The sequence below is a fragment of the Vipera berus genome (assembly GCF_964194415.1).
Source record: "Vipera berus genome assembly, chromosome: 1".
In the NCBI taxonomy this organism is placed as follows: Eukaryota; Metazoa; Chordata; class Lepidosauria; order Squamata; family Viperidae; genus Vipera; species Vipera berus.
In genome coordinates, this window is record NC_138202.1 from 115,013,064 (window position 1) to 115,038,987 (window position 25,924).

Consider the following 25,924-nt stretch of genomic DNA (forward strand, 5'->3'; position numbering starts at 1 on the left):
CAGAGCCCTGATCTCCATCATCGATTCTGTTTGGGATTACATGAAGAGTTAGAAGGATTTGAGGCAACCTATATCCACAGAAGATCTATGGTTAGTTCTCCAAGATGTTTGGAATAACCTTGAAGGAACCTTGCCAAGTTCCTTCAAAAACGGTGTGCAAGTGTACCTAGAAGAATTGATAAGATAACCTTTATTGTCATTTTTTTACTGTTAGCACAATGGCACATATCAAAAATGAAATTTAGTTGCCCACTCTCAAAGTGAAACACATACATGACACATACCTAGCCATACTATATACAGCATATGTATAGACCCAGACCCCTACATTACATAACAAATAAATATTAAATACTCTCCATCTTGAATATATAACGGAAGGAGGAAGCTTGAGAGTTTATTTATTTTATTTATTTTATTGCATTTATATACCGCCCTTTCCCTGAGGACTCAGGGCGGTTTACAGGGAGTTAAAAATCAACATACAAAAGTTAAAAACCAAGTTAAAAAATATTAAATCAACCCTGTCCTATTAAAAACCCCAATTAAAATAATTTTCTCCTCAGCCTGGGCCCGAGAGCTCAAAGAGCCAGGTCTTCAGGCCCCGGCGGAAGTTCACAAGGTTAATGCTGTATGGAATGAAACTATGGCTGAATCTGGATGTTCTGCTACGGATACCACAAAGCCTCTTCCCAGAAGGTAACAAGAAAAACAGGTTGTGAAGAGGATGTGTAGTGTCCCAGATAATCTTACGGACCCTGCTCAAGCAACGCTTCTGTACTATGTCCTACCTAGATGGAGGAAAGAGAACTACCAATGATCTTTTCGGCCATCCTCACCACTCTCTGCACCGCAATGATACTTCCAAACCAGACTGTGATGCTGTATGACAGGATGCTCTTGATCATCCCCCTTTAGAAGGTGGTCAGGACAGGGGAAGGAAGATGTGCTTTTCTCATGCGATGCGGAAAATGCAGGCGCTGCTGCATTTGGTGCTATTTTGAAGGCAAAGTGTGGTCACTCCAAATATTGATTTGTTTTGGATTTCTCTTCTGTTTATTTATTTTCCATTTTGTTAATTGATAAAAATAAAGTATTAACTTCTATTTCTGAAAGCATATTTAATTTACAGCATTTTTGCACAATTGCCTAAAACCTTTGGGCAACAGTTTAACAAAGGATTTAAGTAAAATACTAGAAATAAAAGAGCAACACAAATTTATTATATCATAAGTCTTATGGTTAGCACTTTACTTGATTAGATGTATAAAATATGCTTGTGGGAGAAAACAGTATAAAGCTAGGGAGTAGAGACATCCACAAGGGTGATCAAACTGCAATATAAGCTTCACCCCTTTTGCTCATATTGCGTTTCCTTACATGCATATTGTTCAAAACACAAACTCTTCCTGAATCTCAGTATTAGAATTGGTCCTTCCTTAGTGAAAATATTAAGAAGGAATCTTCTCTCCATCACATTTTGTTCTTATAAGGACAAGAGCCAGTTTGTTGTAAGTGGTGAAGGTGCTGGCCTAAGAATCAGGAGACAGTGAGTTCTAGTCACATAATAGGTATGCAAGCCAACTGGGGGACTTTGGGATAGTCAGTCTCTGTCAACCTAACCCACCTCACAAAGTTGCTGTTGCGGGGAAAATAGGAGGCAAGGAGCATTAGTTATGTTCGCCACCTTGAGTTTTATATAAAAATATAGTAATAATATAAAATCTCATTAGAACTCATATCAGACCTCAAATGTTTAGAAATTCAGCTGTCCTGTGAGGTTCAGTCATTACTCATCTTTAAAAATGGAAGTTCTCATAGGATGTATCTTGTAAACCATGCTGACCATAGGAATCATCTTGTTCATTCCCAATATATACTGCATATGGCACGGTTTTTACCTCAGCTTTTTACATTATGGTTTAAATATTAATATATTTGTATTTTAAAACAGAAAAAGAGAGATAGTCCAGATAAATACTTTCAGTGGCCCAGAAAATACTTATTAATGTTGTCTATTTTAAACTGTGAGTGCTGTATTAAATTAGCCTTAAGCAGGGACTTTAGCAAACACACTACAGGCACTAATGTGCAAACAGACATCTCCTTCGTACCCACCCACCCCCCCCAATCTCTGTCATATTCTACATTTTTAACCGCCTCCAAAGTTATCTATTTTTCAGAGGCCTTGGATACCACATAGAGCAACTAAATAAGCGCTGAGAAAAGAAAAATGGAAACTGGGTATAAGCAAATGTTTTTGAAATACACTCATCAGTTCAGAGAAAAAAGCAAAAGGAAAGCTGGAGGAGGAGCAGGAGCGAGTAATCTCATCACTTACCATTCGGTATTGTAGAGTACACATTGGAGAGATGTTTGATGAAAGGCCACACCTTTTGTGACAGCCATTTTGCAAATGGGCAAGCCAGCAGTGGCAGCCATTTTCTCTAAGCAGTTACATGATCTCAAAATGTCAGTGTACTTGCTGACCCCAAAAGATTGAGTGTTCTTGGATTGAAAGTTTCCAAAGTATGCTTCAATAAATACTTATTTTTTGGAAATTAGTTTCCTGGAAAAACATAGAAATGGCAATGAGTTTAATGGCTGAGGTTTTTTAAAAAAGAGTTTACCCATATTAATCTTTGAGGCCTAATCAGTTTGAGTTATATTCTCCCTGTGAATTAGCACCTCTAGGACTATGCAACCATACTGGCAGATCTGCTAATACATGTATTTGGAAGGGGATAACTCTTCATTCTGTGGTTTAAAAACTGCTTTTTTTCTATTTCATTCAGTGAAACTTTTTAAGAGGAGGCACTTCAGGATAACACATATTTAAGTTATCTTAAATATTACTTCTTCCCCCGCATGAATAACATCATCTGGGCAGAGCCTCCTCATTCCCTACCTGCAGGCAAAAACACATCTCCGTCTGGGCACATCTATGGGACAATGAACTGGATTTATTACATCTAACTCTTGTTCCCAGAATCATGGAAGATAAATTGGGCATGGCAACCCTTAATGAATTCTTCACTTCTCAAAATAATGGTGGAGAAATCTCATCTTTTTTTTATTATAAACGACAGGGCTACGTTTCATCCAGTCTAAAGACAATAAATAGGGGCATTGGAGACTTATTAACCCTAAGCCTATTACCCTACGACATGTATTTTTCACACCAAAATATATTTGACCTAAGGTGCCAGCCTGATGAAATAAACCATTCAGAGAAGATTACTAGACAGTATTTAAAGACTGTTAATGAATCATGAAATAAATGCTGCACCATGCGGGGGGGGGGGGGAGAGATGATTCTTCCAAAGGTTCTGGAAAGGAAAAGAAGTGCTGAGTCTGATAGCTGAGGCGGAAGAAACCCAGGAGGACTCGCATGGTGGAACGCACGCCAGGGGCGGGAGTGTTAATCAAATGTACGGAGGCGGCTCGGTTACATTGTGGTATAAAGTAAGAAGCCAGCGCTAATTAAGAGTGGCGCCGGAGAGCCAACGGTGTATTCTCGCAGCTTGACGGACCAATCAAGTGGCGAAGAGAGAGTTCCAGAACGAGGGGGGGGGGCTTGATTGAGCGCGCTCTGTCTTTCTGTTGCTGAGCTGCTCGAGCTGCCTTGTCTGGGAATTGTGGTTTCGTCTAGGAGCTCCCCGTTGGAGAAGCACGGAATTTAACCCTCTGGGATAAATGGCTCCTCCGCTGCAGGATACCGGGGTGGAGGTTGGAGGGGGAGAGAAAAAGGCGAACGGGAGCGAAATCTGTTCCCGCCGTTTTTTCACGTGGGAAGAAATCGGTCTGCGCACGGGACGGATTCAGCCTCATCTTAAGGAGAAGTGGCTTGTGATTGACAGGAAGGTCTACGATATCAGCAGCTTCTACAATCGGCACCCGGGGGGCTCCAGGGTGATTTCCCACTACGCTGGGCAGGATGCCACGGTGAGTACAGCTACGTCTCAGAGTGCTAGTTGAGCAGGGGGAGATCTGAATTGCCAAAAGCGTCACCTATCCCGAAAGAATACAGAATAACAGAGTTGGAAAAGACCTTGGAGGTCTTGTAGTCCAACCCCTGCCCGAACAGGAAAGCCATTCTGGACAAATGGCTGGCCAGTCTCAGAAACCTCCGGTGATGGAGCATCCACAACTTCTGAAGGCAAGCTGTTCCGTTGCTTTTCACTGTCAGGAAATTTCTCATTGATTCTCGGTTAGATCTCTCATAAGTTTCCGTTTATTACTTCTTGTCTAGGCTGGTTCTCTCCTTGATTACTTTCCATCTATTGCTGCTGCTTCTGCCTTCACGTGCTTGGGAAAATAGGTTGTTTCCCCCCCCACACACACTTTCTGACAGCCTCTCAAATATTGGAAGACTGCTGTCGTGTCAACCCCTCATCCTTCTCTTTGTTAGATTAATTCCTGCAACTGTTCATCCTATGCTTTATCCTCCAGCCCCCTACTTATCTTCGTTGCTCTTCCCTGCACTTTTTAAAGCCTCAGCATTTTTTCTGTATGGTGGTGATCAGAACTGGATGCTGTATTCCAAGTGTGGTCTTACTAATAAAGCAGTATTATCACTTTGTGGGATCTCGATACAATCTTTTTGGACCTTGAGCCTATCTTCTAAAGAAATTTACAGATTTCTTTCAATTTCTAAATTAAACTTAAATTTGAAAGAGAAATTTTGATTATCTCCCTATCCTCCTTAAAACAGAGCTCATTGGGAAATTCAAGGATTCATAAGGTTGCTCCCTTTAGGAATGGTTCCTCACTGAGGAATAGTGCCCAGAAATATTCCTTGAAGATACAGATGGTTTTGCTTTCATAACCAGGACTTTTCATACCAGCATTCCCCCCTTGTTGCAAATTTGAGTGGTTTCTATACTATCTCTCCCTTCTCAGTATAATCTTTTTAAAGGTTTATTTAAATGGTCTCCCAGCCAGGATTAGTGTCATCTTGGCAAAATTTGTTTCATATAAACTAATTACTTTTGATACCATCGACCATGGTATCCTGCTGCGATGGCTCAAGGGGTTGGGAGTGGGAGGCATCTGGCTGCTCACAGTTTGTATTGGCAGGGGGACAGAGATCTACCCTGAGGCCCCTCACTTGTGGGGTGCCTCAGGGGTCGGTTCTCTCCCCCCTCCTGTTTAACATCTATATGAAGCTGCTGGGTGAGATCATCCTTGGGTCTATACCTATCGCCCTCGCTCACAGCCCAGCTGATGCCTTGGTGGATGCCTGGGAAAGGGCGGCCACTGAGGCACTCAACTGTGTTGTACCCTTGCGACCTCTGACCCAGCGCAGATCCTGTTGGGCTCCATGGTTCTCTGTGGAGCTCCGGGAGATGAAACGTCGGAGACGGGGTCTAGAGAGCGGTTGGAGGTCCAGCCGTTCCGAATCTGACCGATTGCAGTTAAGAACCTTTATAAGGTCTTATCTTGCTGCGATGAGGACGGCGAGGGCTAATTACTTCGCCGCCCTCATCGCGTCCACAGATAATCGCCCGGCTGCCCTGTATAGGGTGACTCGCTCCCTTCTTAACCAGGAGGTGAGGGAGGATCCCTTGCAGGGACGGGCCGAAGAGTTTAGTCATCATCTGACGGACAAAATCGCTCAGATCCGGGCCGGTTTGGACTCTGACTGGGCGGAGTCTGACGTGGAGGAATCGGACGGTCTTGAGCATGTTATCTGGACTGAGTTCGATCCTGTTTCCCCTGATGATGTGGACAGGATCATGGGGAGGCTGAGCTCCACCACTTGTTTGTTGGATCCGTGCCCCTCCTGGCTGGTTTATGCGGCTCGGGAGGGGACACGAGGCTGGTTCCAGGCAGTAATAACTGCTTCTTTGAAGGAGGGTGTCTTCCCCGCCGCCTTGAAGGAGGCGGTAGTGAGACCCCTCCTCAAAAAGCCTGCCCTGGACCCGGCTGTTTTAAATAACTATTGTCCAGTCTCCAACCTTCGCTTTCTGGCGAAGGTTGTTGAGAGTGTGGTGGCGCATCAGCTTCCTCTGTTCCTGGAGGAAACTGATTATCTGGACCAATACCAATCGGGTTTCAGGCCCGGGCACAGCACGGAGACGGCATTGGTCGCGCTGGTGAATGATCTCTGGCGGGCTCAGGACAGGGGTTGCTCCTCTGTCCTAGTCCTATTAGATCTCTCAGCGGCTTTCGATACCATCAACCATGGTATCCTACTGCGGCGTCTCAGGGGGCTGGGAGTGGGAGGCACCGTTTTACGGTGGTTCTCCTCCTATCTCCTGGGCCGCTCGCAGTCGGTGTTGACGGGAGGGCAGAGATCCACCCCGAGGCCTCTCGTTTGTGGAGTTCCTCAGGGGTCGGTTCTCTCGCCCCTCCTGTTCAACATCTATATGAAGCCGCTGGGCGAGGTCATTCGTGGTTTCTTGGTGGGGTATCATCAGTACGCTGATGATACCCAACTTTTTTTCTCCACCCCGAACCAACCCAGCGATGCCCTCGCCGTGATGTCCCGTTGCCTGGAGGCGGTCCAGGTCTGGATGGGGAGAAACAGGCTTCGTCTCAATCCTGCCAAGTCTGAGTGGCTGTGCATATCAGCATCTCGGGCTAACCAAACTATTCCACCTTTAACGATGGGGGGTGAGGTGTTACCCCCCCCCCGTTGATAGGGCTCGCAACTTGGGCGTCCTCCTGGACTCACGGCTCAATTTTGAAGATCATATAGGAGCCGTGACCAGGGGGGCTTTTGCCCAGGTTCACCTGGTGCTCCAGCTGTGACCCTACCTGGACCGAGATGCCCTACGCACAGTCACTCATGCGCTCGTGACCTCCCGTTTAGACTACTGCAACGCTGTCTACATGGGGCTGCCCTTGAGGACCACTCGGAGGCTTCAACTGGTGCAGAATGCAGCCACGCGAGTTGTGATGGGGGTTTCCTGATACTCCCATGTAACACCTCTACTCCGCGAGCTGCATTGGCTTCCGGTTGCCCTCCGGGTGAGATTCAAGGTGCTGGTGATGACCTATAAAGCCCTGAGTGGCTTGGGTCCGGGATATTTGAGGGAACACCTGCTGCCAGCATCAAGTTCCCTTCGTCCAGTGCACTCGCACAGGGAGGGTCTTCTCAGGGTGCCGCCGGTAAAAGATTGCCGGCGGATAACACCCTGGGGGAGGGCCTTCTCTGTGGCTGCGCCTGCCCTCTGGAACCAGCTACCCGTGGAGCTCAGGACTGCCCCTGACCTTCGTTCATTCCACTGGGACCTGAACACTTGGCTCTTTGAGCTCTCTGGCCCAGGCTGAGAATTTTTAACTGGGGTTTTTATTTTCAGGGATAATTTAATCTTTTTAATTGTCTTTTAACTTTTGTATTTTGTATTGGTGTGATTTTAAAATGCCCTGTAAACCGCCCTGAGTCCTTCGGGAAAGGGCGGTATATAAATCTAATAAAATAAAATTAAATTAAAAATTAAAATTAACCCCTCCAAGACCGAGTGGCTGTGGATACCGGCATCTCGTATTGTCCAACAAGTTCCATCTCTTTTGATGGGGGGGAGGTATTGCCCCCCTCAGAAAGGGCTTGCAACTTGGGTGTCCTCCTGGATTCACGGCTTAATTTAGAAGATCATCTAATGGCGATGACCAGGGGGGGCCTTCGCACAGGTTCGCCTAGTGCGCCAGTTGCGCCCTTTTTTGGACCAAGATGCCCTGTGCACAGTTACCCATGCCCTTGTCACTTCTCACCTGGATGACTGCAATGCTCTTTACATGGGGCTGCCCTTGAAGAGCACCCGGAGGCTTCAACTGGTGCAAAATTTTATTTTTTATTTTATTTTAATTCCATTTATATCCCGCCCTTCTCCAAAGACTCAGGGCGGCTTACAAGCTTAGCAGTAGCCTTCATTCTATGTACAGTATATGCCTGCTTATTAGGGCTTTCACACACACCCCAAGTGGCATTATTACAAAGTCAGCTTAATTGCCCCCAACAATCTGGGTCCTCATTTTACCTACCTCGGAAGGATGGAAGGCTGAGTCAACCTTGAGCCTGGTGGGATGCGAACCTACACTAATTGCAGGCAGCTGGTGTTACTTAAGGAGGCATTAGCCCACTGCTCCACCAATGCGGCCGCACGGGTGCTTATGGGAGTATCTCGATACTCCCATGTTACACCACTCCTGTGCGAGCTGCATTGGCTTCCGGTTACCCTCTGGGTGCGATTCAAGGTGCTGGTGATAACCTTTAAAGCACTACATGGCTTAGGCCCGGGGTACTTGCGAGACCACCTGCTGCCATTGTCAACCTCCCGTCGGCCAGGCAATGCTGGCTGGTGACCCCCAGGGGGAGAGCCTTCTCTGTGGGTGCACTGACCCTCTGGAATGAGTTGCCTCTGGAACTGCGGACAGCCCCTGACCTTCAGTCCTTCTGCCGTGACCTGAAGACCTGGTTGTTCCAACAAGCAGGCCTGGACTGACTACGATTTTTAATTAGGCTTTTACTGGGTTAAATTGTCTCGTAATTATTGCATCTATTGTTTAATTCTTTTTTTAAAAAATTACTTTATGTTTTTTAATTTTTATGGTTGTGAGCCACCCTGAGTTCTCAGGAAGAAGGGCGGCATATAAATTTAATCAAATCAAATCAAATTACTAACTGGTGTTTGACAAGTTTGACAAGTTATTTGAGTCAGCTCTCTTCATTAAAATGCTATTTTATAATTTTTGTTTTAATGTATAGTCTGTTTGCACTCTTTAAATAGCTTTGCTGTTTTAGAAAGTTAAGTCTAGCTTCACAGCACGTATGATGAATATAAAATTCATTGAAATCTAGGAGTAAGGTTTAATAAAAATGTTTATGATCACAATGTAAGATGTGCCATTATCACTTCTATTTTGCAAATGGTCTTGGATAAGCTGATGTCTTAGGTGTGGTGTTTGTAGGGAATATTTTTAAATTATTTAGCTCCAGAATGATGCCCAGTATTTGTAATGCCAAGACTGGTTTGACCATATTTGAAGATTTTACTGATAAAGTATTTTTGACTGCTTGATTAAAATTTACAGAGTACATATTTTAATTTCCTAATACATAACACATGAGGTAAAAGTATTGGCTATATGAAGAAACTTTGTAAAGTGCAATGTGATTTACTTCTAATAGAAAATACTTTATCAGCAAGATGTTCAGATGACAGTGCTGATGTTTGCCTATGTTGAAAGAGTAGAAGTTACACTGAAAATATTCTTTAGTTTTTTAAAAGCTTTCTTATTGGCTGTTTAGGAAAGGAGATAGAGCAATTTGCTTTTGAATCCAAGTGATACATAATCACATATGATTATAGGAAAGTATTTGACCAATAGAAGAATTTGGCTGAACTTCTTAAAATTAGCAAATTAGATATTCAAGTTACTAGTAATGATTAAGCTTGTGTGTGTACAGACACACATACATACATACTTATACACACACATACCAAGTAATGGAGCCAACAGTAACAAAGATGTGGTTGCAGAGCATTTTCTATCATTCATTAAAAGAGATTTATTATTTTCAGATTTCTGTGTAAGCTAAAAAAAGTTGTGGCTGCTTTAAAGAGGTGATTTATTAAATCAACATGACTCTTTAAACAGCTACTAGTACTTTTGTGAGTGGAAAAAATAAACTGGCTTAAATGAATGGTGGCAAGCTAAATGAGTTCTTCCAAATCCTTTTTCAAACATGTATGACCATAACAGCTAGGATTTCTTAACCGTGAATTTATGTATGCTTTCGCTGCAGGACATGTTTTAGAATGAGGTGCTCAAATTGAGATCCATGTGTCCACCAAAGCCTTGAATACAGTCTCTAAAGATCTCAGAAAATTTTAGCCAAAATTAATTAAAAATTATTAAATACCAGTGATTATATCATTTTAATTCAAATTAAATATGAATGAAACCAAAACTTTGTGTACTAATTTTTGAATAATGACTCCTAGCTTACCGCTCAAACTCTGGATGCAATCAGTGGACACTGATTGAAAAATGTATACCACTATTTTAAATTTAACCTCTTTGTGACTACGTTTCACATTTTCGTTTAAATCGGTGTTTCTCATTCTGCTTAATATTGTAACTTTTCTCTCACAGGATGCATTCACAGCATTTCACCTGAATAAGGCTCAACCAAGCAAGTATTTGAATTCATTGCTGATAGGGGAACTGGCACATGATCAACCAAGTTCTGAGCCCAGCAAAAATGTGAGTGTAAGACATCAGAATGAGGAGTGCAGATACATTTCTATACTTAAAAAAAATACTTTACAGTGCAGAGAAGATTAAAATCAGAATTCTGAGTGCATCTGTGTGAGGCCAGGGAAAGAGGATGTGTGGTACATGCAAGTGAAGGGCAAGAAGTGGGTGTGGTAAGTGAAAGCAAAGAAAGGCAGTGATTAGACGAGACTTGCCAATCTGCCTGCTTCCCCATTGACTTTGCTTATGGGAAGCCGGTAGGGAAGGTCACAAACAATGATCACATGACTGCAGAACATTGCAACTGGTCATAAATGCAAACTGATTTCCAAGTGCGTTGTCATGGCTAGAACTTTGAAAACTAGTCATATGCCTCTTCATTCAGTGCCTTTGTAACTTTGAATATCCTTGAATGAATGGTCGTAACTTGAGGACTACTTCTATGTAGTACTGATAAAACAAGGATTAGTGGATGGGAGACCATCAATCCTGTCCACATGAAACAAAATATGATAAAGCTAATATACCTCACCCTTTTTTCTTTGCCTGATTGTCCATCAGGCTGCCTTTGAAGAGTATCTGGACGCTGCAGCTAATCCAAAATGGGCAGGTTGTCTCCTTTCTTTAGTGTTATACTTATGAAACACAGCTTCTCTGAGAACTACATTAGTCCCCCTTAAGCTTTCAAGTACAGTTCAAGATATTGGTCATCATCTGTAAAGCTCTCCATTGCATAAGGCAGTATCCTTTCTCCTATTGTTTCTGCCCGAGATATAGTAAAAAGGGCATGCTCTGGGTGCTCTTCTATTAAGCAATGTCATCTTGTTGGATCCCAGACTTATGCCTTCTCAGTGACAGTACCTGTTCTGTGGAACACTATGCCCCTCCCCCCCAACATTTGGATGACCTGTTAGCCTTTACAACATACTGAAAACCTGGCTGTTTCCAAAGGTATTTAGATCAGGTGGAAGATGAGCTGAGCTGCTATTGATGGTTAACAGTTAACCATTCATCCTTGAGCAGGAGAAAGAGTTATGTTTGGGGATGTTGTTTGTTTTTAATCCTGTAAGCCCTCCAAAGTCATTTGTGTGAGATGGGTGGCTATATAAATAAACTCTGTCATTGAGAATTTTCTATGTGATGACCTGTTTTTAAAGATTAAGAGGAATCAGAACAGAGTAAGACTGTGCAGTCAAATTATTTGTCTTGGCCTTCTGCAACCAGGTACTATCCAGTATATCTTGGGTTGTGGCTCCGAATTCTGGGAGTAGTCATTATATACAATGCAGTATACCCGTATATACTTGAGTATAAGCCGACTCGAGTATAAGCCGAGACCCCTAATTTTACCCCTAAAAACTGGAAAAAGTTATTGACTCGAGTATAAGCCGAGTATAAGTATAAGCTTGGCCCCTTCTTAGCAACATACCTATCTATATTCTGTGCCACCACGAGCCGCTCGTTGACTCTGGCAGCATCCTGGAGCTGGCTCAGCCGCGGTTCGCAGGGTCCGCTCATCAGGCTGCCAGGCTTCCTGGCAGCACATCCCGCAGGGAAGGTCTGCTAGGGAGGCGGCAGTCAAGCGTTGTTTCCCTCCTCGTGCGTGTGTGTGTGTGTGTGTGTGTGTGAGACCTGCGGGAACGGCTGGTAGAGGTGGCGGCAGTCCGGCGTTTCCCCCCCTCATGCATGCATGCGTGCGTGTGTCAGACCTGCGGGAATGGCTGGTAAGGAAGCGGCGTCCCCCCCCCTCCTGTGTGTCGGGCCCACGGGGCTTGACACACAGAGAAACGCAAATGCCGGACTGCCACCACCTTTACTAGCCATTCCTGCGGGTCTGACACACACACACACACACACACGAGGGGGAGAAACAACGCTGGACTGCCGCCGCCTCTGCTTGCAGGGCTGGAAGAGGTGGCGGCAGTCCAGCGTTGTTTCTCCCCCTCGTGCGTGCGTGTGTGTGTCAGACCCACGGGAATGGCTGGTAGGGAAGCGGCATTCCGGCATTCCCCCCCTTCCTGTGTGTCGAGCCCACAGAGAAACGCAAATGCGGGACTGCCGCCACCTTTACTAGCCATTCCTGCGGGTCTGACACACACACACACACGCCGCCGGGCTCGGCTCCTCGGCAGGAGGGGCAGCCCCCGCCGCGCCTCCCGGCACTGCCGCTGCTTCCTCCGGGCAAGTCGGGGGGGGCTTGCGGGGCGAAGGCACCAGCCGGGGGGCAGGCAGGGCGGGAGGGTGGCCGCGCAGCTCAGCGCCGTCCCGAAGCCACAGCCAGCCGCCGCCGCCCGCGTCCCGGCGGAGAGAGCCTGCCTGCGGAGCGCGCTCGCTCGCTCGCCCGCTGCCTCGCCCGGGACCAGCGGCGCCGCCCCGAAGCCACAGCCAGCCGCCGCCCGCATCCCAGCGGAGAGAGCCTGCCCTGCGGAGCACGCTCGCTCGCTCGCCCGCTGCCTCGCCCGGGACCAGCGCCGCCGCCCCGAAGCCACAGCCAGCCAGCCGCCGCCCGCGTCCCGGCAGAGAGAGCCTGCCCTGCGGAGCACGCTCGCTCGCTCGCCCGCTGCCTCGCCTGGGACCAGCGGCGCCGCCCCGAAGCCACAGCCAGCCGCCGCCGCCCGCATCCCGGCGGAGAGAGCCTGCCCTGCGGAGCACGCTCGCCCGCTGCCTCGCCCGGGACCAGCGGCGCCGCCCCGAAGCCCGGGCGAGGCAGCGAGCGAGCGCGCTCCGCAGGGCAGACTCTCTCCGCCGGGATGCGGGCGGCGGCTGGCTGTGGCTTCGGGGCGGCGCCGCTGGTCCCGGGCGAGGCAGCGAGCGAGCGCGCGCGCTCCGCAGGGCAGGCTCTCTCCGCCGGGACGCGGGCGGCGGCGGCTGGCTGTGGCTTCGGGGCGGCGCCGCTGGTCCCGGGCGAGGCAGTGAGCGAGCGAGCGCGCTCCGCAGGGCAGGCTCTCTCCGCCAGGACGCGGCCGGCGGCGGCTGGCTGTGGCTTCGGGGCGGCGCTGAGCTGCGCGGCCGCCCTCCCGCCCTGCCTGCCCCCCGGCCGGTGCCTTCGCCCCGCAAGCCCCCCCGACTTGCCCGGAGGAAGCGGCGGCGGCGCGGCGCTGCGGGAGGGGAGGGGGGCGCGGCGGGGGCTGCCCCTCCTGCCGAGGAGCCGAGCCCGGCGGCGTGTGTGTGTGTCAGACCCGCAGGAATGGCTAGTAAAGGTGGCGGCAGTCCGGCATTTGCGTTTCTCTGTGTGTCAAGCCCCGTGGGCTCGACACACAGGAAGGGGAGGAATGCCGGAATGCCGCTTCCCTACCAGCCATTCCCGTGGGTCTGACACACACAGGCACGCATGAGGGGGAGAAACAACGCTGGACTGCCGCCACCTCTACCAGCTCTGCAAGGCTCTGCCGCTCCCTTATCTCAGCAGCCTGGCCCGAACGAAGAGACAGTTCTTTTTTTTTGTTCACTGGAGTATAAGCCGAAGTGGATTTTTTCAGCCCAAAATGTGGGCTGAAAAATTCGGCTTATACTCAAGTATATACGGTAATATAATACAATGCAAAATGAAATAAACACACCATACAAAGTAGGCAGCATCAAGGTGGTTGTCAAAATCTAAAACAATACAAATTAAAAGCCTGGGGAATCACATTTTGTAGCTGACATTTCATATTTGCAGCCATGTAATGTATGATTGTGGGATTAAGTAATTTTTAAACTGGAATGACTACTTGTTGGATTTTCCCACAGCAATTGCTTACCAAAGAATTCAGGGAATTGCGGTCCACTGTTGAAAAAATAGGACTTCTGACACCAAATCCCGTGTTTTTCACTCTGATTTTTCTTCATGTTATATTGCTTGATATCGGTGCTTGGTTGACAGTCTGGTATTTTGGCACATCTTCAATACCATTCTTCACGGGTGTTGCATTTTTTACTACTGCTCAGGTATGGTATGGACCTTGTCATATAATAAGAATTGGTATCTTTTTCTATATATGTCTTAAAGGATTTAAAGTATTTCACACATTTCCCTAAAGTGAGACACAAGACAAATAACTACAATAACACTAGATTTGGGAGGGGGTTTTCTGTACTGCAACAGCATTATTCTTTATGTCACATAACATAAAATCTTAGCATCTGGGATATTTCTACACAGCTTTGCAATTTAACGGCAGTATAGTTGGCACCTGGTTATTGTTTTGAAGTCACATATTACAAGTTGATTAACTTCGCTAATTGGGACCGGAATTTCCATTCCTAAAGTGATACGGTTGTAAAGTGCAATGTCATGTGACTGCATCCCTCAGTCACAGCAATCCTGGCCATTAAATAGACAGTCCATGATCCAAATGCAATTCCTAGACAGGGACCGATTACATTCCAAACCTCTCTTCAACAGATTAAAAGTTGCAGGTTTACAGAATCTTATTTTATTTAACATGAATAGCTCCCTGAAATGAAATGAAATGAAATAATGAAATGAACCTTTATTGTCAAAGTACAACTATGTGTACATTGAGATTAGCTGAGCCTCCCTTTGTTCTTTAAATGTGTTTAATGTATTGATTTAGTTCTGAATTGTACAGTATATGAAATTAACTTCATTTTTTAAAAAAGTTTTTCTTTTCAGGTCCAAATGTCCTGGCTCCAACATGATTTGGGTCATCTTTCAGTCTTTAAAACATCCAAGTTGAACCATCTTGCCCATAGGATCGTCTTAAGTCTACTGAAAGTAAGTGTCCTTGCTTTTAGGGAAGCTTTCCTTTTTGTTGTCATACAAGGTTAAAGTCTGCTTTGTTCTTCTATCTCCTTTCTTCTAGGGATTTCCAGCCAATTGGTGGAATACTTTGCATTTCCAGCATCATGCCAAACCGAACTGCTTTCGTAAAGACCCTGATCTCAACATGCATCCCATTGCATTTGCCCTAGGGAAGAAACTAGCTAGAGAGGTACATTTATGGAGTGCACATTTTTGAAAAGCAACTTTAGAAGAGCTAGAAGACACTGAAGGCAATAAATCTTCATTATCTGTGTTTTGTATTTGCTAAACCATTTTCTTGTTTTTACTTTTTCTTTTAAACCTAATGTGTTTGATTTACTTTTACTGGATCTTTTTATTTATTGTTACGGGTAGTCCTCATTTAGCAACCACAATAGTCCTTAGGATCTCACTATTGGAGCCAGCAACCTGCTTGTTAAACAGAGTGGCCACTAAATAAAACTGAAGCTGTGCTTACGATTTTGCTTCAGTTTTCCTTTGCTTTATAGACCTGCAAAAGTTGTAAATGCAAGGATTGGTCACAAAGATGGAGTTTGAGATATTACGTGAAGCGTGCGTAAGGCTGCAACTTTTAGTTACAAGTCTGTCTTTTTTTCTCTCTTCATGATGATCGTGATCATGATGTATTAAACGTTTATGCCACCTAATTCTCAAGGACTCTGGGCAGCTCACAATAATGAAACAAATTACAATAAAATAAATAAAACAATAAAATAAAGATAAAAATGTCAAGTGCAATGAAGTGAGAGGTCTCCCTTACCGAAGGCTTGGGATCACCAGTAACCCTTCTTAACAACAGCAGAGTAGGGGCCATCCATATCTTGAGGGGAAGCCTCGTTCCAGAAGGCAACCTCTGCTACAGAGAAGACAGACTTCCAGAGTTCTGAAAAGTGGCATTGTTTATTTGAAGGAACCTGGAACATGCCAAATTGACAGATCTTATAGGAGACAGATGGTCCCTCAGGTAGCCAGGCCTTATGCTATGTAGGGCTTTATAGGTAACAACCAGCATTTTGAATCATGCTCAGAAGCAAACTAGCAAGCAGTGCAGCTTGCAAGGCAGAGGTGTTACATGGGCATACCAAGGCAAGGCCATTACTGCTTATGCTGCCACATTCTGGATCAGTTAAAATTGCCAGCTGTGCAGCCTTAAAGTATTTATTTATTTAATTTATTTAATTTAATTTGTATACCGCCCTTCTCCCGAAGGACTCAGGGCGGTAGTATCTTCTCTATTCTTCAAGGGCAGCACCATGTAGATAGCTTTGGAGTAGTCAGGCTATGAGATGCTTAGGGCATGAGTGACTGTCTGAAGGTTCTTTTCCCCCCTCCCCCCCCCCGATTTAGGAAAGGGCACAATTGGTGCCTCGAATGTAGTTTTCCAAAGACCTTCCTAGTCACAGCTGGCACGTGCTGTTCAGTCAGGAGCTCGAAGTCCAGGTAGACCTCCAGATTGCATACTAACCTTGAAGGGTGAAATGATACCCCAAATAAGATAAAAGGTGGAATATTATTTCCAGATCTTGGCAGTGCAAACACCCACAGCCATTCAATTAAGGAGAGAACCAACCTAGAACTAAGAAATTTCCTGACAGAACAATTAATCAGTGGAACAACTTGCCTCCAGAAGTTGTCAGTCCTCCAACACTATAAGTTTTTAAGAAGAGACTGGACTAGAAGACCTCCAAGGTCCTTTCCAACTCTTTTATTCTGTTATTCAAAAACAATACAAAATAACAAACCAGTCTGCAAATTGTGCTTAGAGATCACAAAGGCAGGTTATAAAAAAACATCTAAGCGGTCTCCTTGAACAGGAGATATAGTAACAATAATATCTATGTATTACCTCAGTCTTAATTAAGATATTTATCTTTTCATCCTCTGTATTAAATTATTATTATTATTATTATTATTATTATTATTATTATTATTATTATTATTATTATTATTATTATTATTATTATTATTTTGACTTATATACCGCCCTATTCCCGTAGGACTCATGCACCGATAGATACAAACAGTAAAAAATTTTATCTTCCTGCCTGGCCTGAAGGCTTCAGGAGTCATAGCAGATGGCTCTGTTGTATCATTCCAAGAGACAAAACACGATATTGTGGACTTATGAAGATTTTTAGGAACAAAAATAATATTTTAGCTTTATTACGTAGAAAAAGGTTGTCTTAAAAGAGTGCAATAAACCTCTGCAAAATTTAAGGCATCTGTTTTACCCCTCCAAACACGCAACATCTGAACATTTTGGCCCTGCTCACATTAGACAGCTGACCACAGTCCATGGGTCACACATAAATTATGAAAGGAGCATGAGGAAATAAATCTCTGTTGCTTGAATGAACTGCTAATGTTCCTTTCTTCATAGCTTGGATTGCAGAAAAAGAAGTTCATGCCTTACAATTACCAACACAAGTACTTCTTCAGTAAGTACCTCTGTCACAGAAAAATACCATATATCCATTATTTACAGTAACTGCACTGCCTGTCCTGATTTGTAGAACGGAGCTATAGGTTACAGCATCTAAAATAGTGAATTTGCAAATCAAAAGCTATAAGATAACCAGAGAAGACTTATATGTTGGGATCCAAGATGAAAATGAGAATTGATCGTGTCGTGTCATAAGAATTTGGGAATAAAGACAAAAGATAACATCAGAAATGGAGAGTAAGAAGGTGACAAATTATATGCTGATTTATAAAGATTGATTTGATATGAGAAATTAAAGATGCTGAATTATCACAACAGGAAAAGATACAATAATAAGTACTTTATTGCCTGCTGAAACATTAGTTTTTGAATTCATTACATTGAACTATGAAAATAACATAGTTCTGACATACGAACAGAAGTATAAGCCAAATAAGGAGAAAGTATAGGATGCAATATAGTAATTATAAGTTGGTCAGAAGAAATAAGGCAGAAGGGTGATGAGTATGTGTGTTTTTAAAGTGTTTTTTTTTCCTTGTTTAACAGTAGTGGCACCGCTTTTAATAGTTCCCTTCTTCCAAATCTCCATATACCACTCTACCATCAAACGCAAACAATGGGTGGTAAGTATGCCTATCTAGGAAATGAGGAAAAAATGTTTTGTTTCAGACCTTCTACATGTCATCATGTTTTGGAAATTCTGTTCAGTTACTTTGGATCAGCTCCAGTTTGACAGAAGTGAAACCTAGAATACTTTAGTTACTCCCAGTCTCAGATGAAACAAAATCTGGATAGGACAAGCGTTTGGGGGGAGGGGGGCTGGTGTTGTTTATCCCATTGTTCTGCCTGCCCTCCCACTTCCATCATATTTTTCTCCCTTGGCTGATAGGCAGCTGATCTAGCATGGTATGTCCCACTAGCCAACTCTGCCCCAGTCAGCTGTATTTACATCTATGCTTGGAGTGAAATAGTTCGAGTGTGGACTATTGCCTACTCCCCATTCTCCAAAAGCCTATACTGCTAGTGGGAGCTTATTTTACACAAAGTATTGTAGCATAGGATTACTTATAGAAAATACTATCTTTTCTCTGTTTCTTCTGAAATAGGATCTAGCCTTGATTATCACTTACCAGATAAGAGTCATCCTTATCTACTTACCCATTATGGAATTTAAAACTTTTATGGCATTCTACTGGCTGAGCAGGTAACACCAACTTTAATTTTTTTATTAAATAATTATCAACTACTGACAATACCATCCGTGAACCAGAAGTGCCATATGACCACATTCTGTACCTTTGGAAACTTCCAAGTGGTTTTCAAGGACAGCTATGGCATAAATAACTGAGAAGGCCTTCCTGGTATACAAGATAAACCTGTGTAAAAGCTTTCCTAGTCTAACAACAAAGTATAACTAACAGCTTGTTCTTTGAGCAGGAGCTGAGCATACAGGATACCCACCAAATTGTGCACTAGTTACATCTGGAGAGGTTCAGCTCCATTCAGAACCTCAGGCAGAAAATCCCCAGAATTAGAAAGTCCATGTACCCACAACCATTTGGTCTTGTCAGGACTGAGGTTAAGTCTGCCCCCCCCCACCCGCCCTGAAACTTCCACAGCCTGTAGGCACTGGGAAAACATCTTGACAACATCATTCAGCCAGTCAAGGATTAATATATTTAGCGGAGTACTATCAATGTATGGATGACATCTGATTCCCTGGTGACAGATGACCACATTACTCCAAAGTGGCACATTGCTCAGTAGCTTTACTGAAAACTTTTGGAAAGTCAAACATACAATGTATGTTGCATTCATTATAACAAACTGTTTCATTCCATCTTTAATGTTCAAGTACTTCTGTGAAAGGGTGCTTAGCAAATAATTTGACACTATATTGGACTTTGCAGATTTCTGGAAGCAGCTTGGTTTATCTGGGTTACACAAATGATTCACATTCCACTGAATATTTTTTTTATTTAAAAAGTTTTACAGTACATTTTAACTTTATCAATCCCCCCTCCCCCACCCCTATCTAACCCTCCCTATCCCTCTCCCCCATTCCCCCCTCCCTCCCCCCCCCCCGACTTCCCAGAGCTAAATACAGGGTATAGAAGCAAAAAACAAACATAAGCATCCATATGCTATCTACAATAAACTATTAATTCTATCACCCTCTAGCTCATGTAAAATGATTACAAACAATATTAATATTACAGACAAAAAAAAAGAAGGAAACAGAAAAGGAGCTTTACTCAAATGCTAAATGAAATTTCTTAGTCCCAATCCTTATTCATATTAATTTTAAAAAAAAACACTTTCATCTAGTATTTACCTCTAATTTCTAAACAAATTCTCAATTACGCGCCAAGAGCGCCTATCTCTATTAACCTTATTAATCTCCAGCCAAACTGAACTATGATCAAAAATAGTTCTTGCATGTATCACACCAAATGTCTCACAATTCCAGGTCATCCTTGAGTTCAAATAAAAAAGAAATTTAGGCAATCTAGCATGACTCATGACACGCTTAAAAAAAAAAAAGAAAAAACCCCGCTTTTTCCATCTATACGTCTAAAACACCATTCCAATCTCCAATGAAAAAAAAAATTAAAATTTTTTATAATCCAATTAAGTACCCTTTATGTGTAGTAAGTTAAGAAAAATCAACTTGTTGTTAATTAGGAGCTTGCGTACCCAATCTTAAATTCAATAAATACTTTTGATCCATAACCCTAATATACATTTCTTACAACCAAATAACATCGGTCTTAAATTGTTTTGAATATTGAAAAACTTTCTTTCTCCTCTATGATGAATTTAATCCACTGACATTCTAAATTAGAAATTTAGTCACCAATCTTGACAACATCATTCAGCCAGTCAAGGATTAATATATTTAGCGGAGTACTATCAATGTATGGATGACATCTGATTCCCTGGTGACAGATGATCACCTTACTCCAAAGTGGCACATTGCTCAGTGGCTTTACTGAAAACTTTTGGAAAGTCAAACATACAATGTATGTTGCATTCATTATAACAAACTGTTTCATTCCATCTTTAATGTTCAAATACTTCTGTGAAAGGGTGCTTAGCAAAAAAAATAATTTGACACTATATTGGACTTTGCAGATTTCTGGAAGCAGCTTGGTTTATCTGGGTTTCACAAATGAATCACATTCCAATGAATATTGACTATGACACAAACATGGACTGGGTATCTACCCAGGTAAGTCTATTTCCTCTTGTTCAAAGCATTGATTTTTGAGACTGATCATAGAATAATTTGGAAAACTGATGCCAAATTGGAGGTAGGAGAAAGGTTTGAATCTTATATTTTCCCAATATGGCAGTCTTTCAATTCATGCAATTAATTCATTCCTTCCAAATGTATTTCTGCAGTCTCTCCATCTAAAAGAAACATCTGGGAGAAATGTAATTTAAAATTAACCACCAGCAGGTACAAAACAACACAACCACAGAAAACACAAGGAAAATACAAACTAACTGTGAAAGATTGAAATCCTGTGTTCCATGAAGTAGTTTTTTAAAAAGTGATCCAATTTAGGCAAATTTTTGATCATTCTAATATAGGTACCTCCTGGAGAGTTGGGATTAAAGATGGAAAGGCTTGGGAATAGCTGGAAAATGTCAGGGGGGAAATGGAAAAATTCAGGGATGAAAAGTTTTTCTTTTCCTATTTTTTTCCCTAGCCTCTTTTTGTCTTTAAAACTAGAGAAAACATTTGGAAAGAATAAAGGGGCTGTAGTGAATAATTCCCTTTTTGAATAAAGAATGCAATAACACAAGAAGCTCATATATTGCTATTCTTCATGCCCACCAAATGATTTTTATTAACTTGTAATGCTTGTAATCATCTTGGATATTATGCAGTTCCTGTCAATTGCAAGAGGAAAGAATTCAGGACTTGATCTCTCTCTCTCTCGATATCTCTCTCTCTCTCTCTCTCTCTCTCTCTCTCTCTCTCTCTCTCTCTCTCTCTCTCTCTCTCTCTCTCACACACACACACACACACACACACACACTCCTCTATAACATTTATACAGCCACCCATCTTACCTCTATGTTGGTCGCAGCCAATAATTAAAATTACGTCCATAATAAAAAATACATAATACATACATCTACTTAAACCATAAATATTAAAAACCTGGCACCTGCAGTCCATCATTAAATCTCATCCACCTCGCCCCCTCCCCATTCTTGGGGAAAAGCTGAGTCTGAAGTGCTTTTCAGAAAGCTAGGAGGGTAGAAGTCTGCTAAACTTCAAGGGGAAGGATGTTCCATATGGAAGGGGCTACCATGGAAAAGGCGTGCTTCCTAGATCCCATAAGATGGCAACATTTAAGGGAAGGAACTAGGAGCCTGCCCAACCTGACTAATCTGGCAGGATGGGTAGATATCGTTAGGGAGGGGCTGATCCTGCAGATAACCTAGCCCTGTGCCATATAGGGTTTTAAAGATAACCAGCACCTTGAATTGCACCCAGAAGGAAACCAGGAGGCAATGAAGCTTGCTTAACAAGAGACATTACATGGGTAAACCAAGGGGCAGCTATCACTGCAAATGCCAGTGCATTCTGGACCAGCTGTATCTTCCAGGTGGCCTTCATAGGGAACTCCTTATAGAAATGCATTGTCGTAATCTAAGCAGGAAGTGAGCAAGGCATCCCAGTCAAGGAAAGGGTACAACTGGCACACCAAACCAATCTGTGCAAGGGCCCCCAAAACCATGGTTGCCACTTGCTCCTTGAGCAAGAGCTGTAAATCTTAAGAGGTCCCCCAAATTGTGCACCCACTCAGTCCAGGGGGATTGCTAAAAACCCAGAGCCACTCTGTCTTGCCAGAGTTGAGTTGAAGCTGGTTGGTCCCCATCTACAACCTTTACTTGCTGACTTCTCTATTCTGACTTTTTATCTAGAGGTTGGTGGTTCTAGAGAACTCTATAGTATAGCGAGACAGGCAGGTTTCTGCTTTGCAATACGGGATTTTGTTTTGAACACGCAAATAGCAACTGCTCTCTAGATGCTAGGAGGTAGGTCCAGTGAGAGAACCAGGTTTGAACAATCCAGACTCACTGACTCTTTCAGAAAAGAGTAGCTCTAGGCAAAGGCCCCTAAAATCTTGGAAGAGAAGGAGCATTACTATCCTGTAGTAACCAGTACCGTACCTACTGGGCTGATTCAGCCCTCTATTATCATCAGATTGCACTGTTGGCGGCAAAACCCGGTCAGATTTTGTATATATTAAAACTGGGGTGAGTTGTTCTTGCCTTAAGGTGAATTCAATTTTCATATAAGGAAGAGGGAGGGAGGGATAGAGATTGCCAAAGCATGTTTTCTCTTGGGCAAATACAATAGTATGGCTTAAACACGGGAGTGGAGGTATTGCTTAAAATCAGATAAGTTCCACATGGGGTGTGTCCACTCTGCATAGTCTAACCAGAAGAGGAAGCAGCAGGTACCTATACAGACATAACCCAAAGATTGGGGAGGTAGAGGGTGGCTGCTTCAGGAACAACCCTTTCACTCTAGAACAGGGGTAGGCAACTTCGGCTCTTTTATGACTCATGGACTTCAACTCCCAAATTCCTGGGAGTTGAAGTCCATGAGTCATAAAAGAGCTGAGGTTGCCTACCCGTGCTCTAGAACATCCTTCCTCTGAACTAATGTTAGCTCTGATCTTTTTATCATTCTGAAGAGCTGTGAAAGCAGTTCTTTTTTATCAGGTTTAGGGGAGTGGGTGAGGTTGTTCTTTAATAGACACTGATTTGCTAGGGTCTTAAAATATTATGCTTATGTTGGGATATGTTTGAATGTTTTAGAATTGTGAGCCTCCTAGAATCTGGTAAGCTGGGGGAATAAAACATTTTTTAAGTAATAAATGCATATAATAGCAAATAATAAATGCAAATAATAGCAAAAAAAAATACAGACCTAGCTTCTGTGGAACCAAATAATGCTAGTGAGAGATAAAACAGATCCAGATCTCCAGGTAGTTATTTTGCTCAGATGTTCCATTGGAATAAAAATTAGTGTGGTTTCAGAATGGAAATATTGTATACGTTTGTGAAACAAGGAAAAATATTATTTCTTTGTTTTCCCACAGCTCAACGCAACGTGCAATGTGGAACAGTCATTTTTCAATGACTGGTTCACTGGTCATCTGAATTTCCAGATTGAACACCAGTAAGTAAAATCCTTAAGGTGACATTACTTTATAATTAATTATAAATGTCTCTGGCAAAGATAAAACTCCTTGCAGTGTGTTTAACCTCCATTTGAGATTATTAAAAAAACCAAGACAGATTTTTATTTAAATGTTCAAGAACTATTTGCAAGAAGCTTAATTAAGCAAAGATGTAGGAAAGTTTTTAAATGGACAAAAACAGTCTTTTAAAAAAAATTATTTTTGGTGAAAGTGCTTTAATACATTCTTCACTAAGTCAGTTAAGGAGAATAGCTCAGCACATGAATGTTTGCTCTCTAAAGAATGCATAGAGTTGGGGGATTCTACAGAAAAAAATATAAGGTAAAGACAGACTAGGAGATTTAGTTGCCAATATGATGTTTGTTGTGATTGAAATGAAAATGGCTGAAAGAAGGAAATGAAGGAAAAATAAAGGGGGAAAAGACAAAGTGGTTTGTCTCTTTATTTTATATGCTTGGGACATTTTCTGAAAAAATGGCTACTAGAAAAATGGCAACAAAGGGCAGAAGGGGTGCGCCAGAACAGCCAGCAACTACAGAAAATATACTTCATAATTTTTTTTCAACAATCAGAGAATACATTTTATCAGATGGGAAATAAAATGGATGCTTTTGAAAAAAAATGGATGAAATATTTCTAAAGTTAGGAGATGAAAGTTGGTGTTAAAATATATAGAGAGATGTAAAACAAATTAATCACTGAGTGGAAATTTTAGACAAAAATTCAACGCAAAAAAATGGATAATTTGTTTAATGGAATTGAGAGAGAAAGAATTCTGTTTGAGATTTAGAGCTGTCCAGACATTCCAGTGAAAATATTACAGAGTAACTTATTAAAGTTTTGACAATTTTTTTTGGATCTGGAAGAGGAAGACAGGGAGGCAGAAGTAAATAAAATTTATAGAATAAATTACAGATGTAGTATATGGAGGAATGTCCCTAGAGAGGTTTTAGTGCATTTTGTTAGATATTTGACAACTGCAATGAGATTATTATATACCCCCAAATGGAAAGGCTAGTCACTACCCACTGTGAAGGAATGGCTGGTGAAGATGATGAAACCTGTGGAGATAGGCTAAATTAACTTCATCGATTAGAAAAAAAACAAAAACCCAGCATCTACATTAATGGCTGACTGGAAACCTCTTATAGATCTTTTGCATAAAGTGGGAGAAATGCATTATGATTTCTGGTTTTGATGATTAGAAAAAAAATGGATAATAAAAAATGACTTTTGTAGCATAGAGTAAGAGTCAGAGATCAATGTGAAATTGGGAGCTCTTCTTTGTTTTCTTTCTTTTTTCTTTATTCATTTGTGTTTAGTTATTTTGTCTATAAATCTTTTAATCAACTTTATTTTTTAAAAAAAATAAACTTTTTTGTTTTTCTACAGCCTTTTCCCCACAATGCCTCGCCACAACTATAGTAAAGTGGCTCCTCTTGTGAAATCCCTCTGTGCCAAGTATGGTATTTCCTATCAGACCAAGTCCCTCCTTACAGCCTTTGGAGACATTCTGCGGTAAATATGGCAAGAATTTTATGACCACAAAAAAGAGTAATTGGCTTGGGTAAACAGTTAATCGGCTGAAGAAGCTAAAGGGACAACTAATCAAAGTTAAATTGATGTCTCCAGGACATGGTCTATATAGTGGGGACAGATCAAGTACACCTAGCCCAGGTTTCATTGTGAGGTGCATAATAAAGGCAACTCCTTGAAATGTGGACTTTTGCTAGGCAGTAGATACCTGATAATAAGAACTGCAGTAGCACGATAAATCAATCAGAAAGTAATGGCTCTATGATCTTGAAGTCTTACTGAAACAAATCATCTTTAGACTGTGATTTAAAACAGATGATTTACCAGAACAAGAAATTCCAGAATCTGAGATCTGGTCCTTTGCATCCTCCAGCTATGCTTCTGATGGGAATGAAAAACAACATATATTCTCACATTATCTTAGTGGTCAGGGCAAAACTAGAATTGTCCTTGAGAAGTGATGGTCAGAATGCCTGTTCCTTCACATTTGGGAAGCAATCATTGTGACACGAGTGGAAATTTTCCCTCACCCAATTGCAGTGGGAAAAGACTCTCCATGTATACAGATCACTGTGTACAGAGGTGGCGATCAAAGGAATGTAAGGGGGTAACAAAGATGTTGAAAGATTGTGATACATACTCTGTCTCCCCTCTGTATAATGAAAGAACTGTACACTGTCTTACAGATCTCTTAAGGTCTCTGGAGATGCCTGGCTTGAAGCATATCTGCACGGATAA

At 42.7% G+C, this 25,924-nt stretch overlaps 1 protein-coding gene across 1 annotated transcript; it reads left to right on the forward strand.

The window, feature by feature from the left end:
* Positions 1–3,696: 3,696 nt before the first annotated feature.
* On the forward strand, positions 3,697–25,924 carry LOC308661052 (acyl-CoA (8-3)-desaturase-like; the record flags this gene model as incomplete). Its single annotated transcript, XM_081315762.1, has 12 exons — positions 3,697–3,945; positions 10,105–10,215; positions 13,939–14,136; positions 14,825–14,926; positions 15,015–15,143; positions 17,355–17,412; positions 17,964–18,040; positions 18,524–18,621; positions 20,553–20,649; positions 23,549–23,628; positions 25,043–25,168; positions 25,873–25,924. The coding sequence occupies 12 exons, from the start codon at positions 3,697–3,699 to the stop codon at positions 25,922–25,924; spliced, it is 1,377 nt and encodes a 458-aa protein (XP_081171888.1).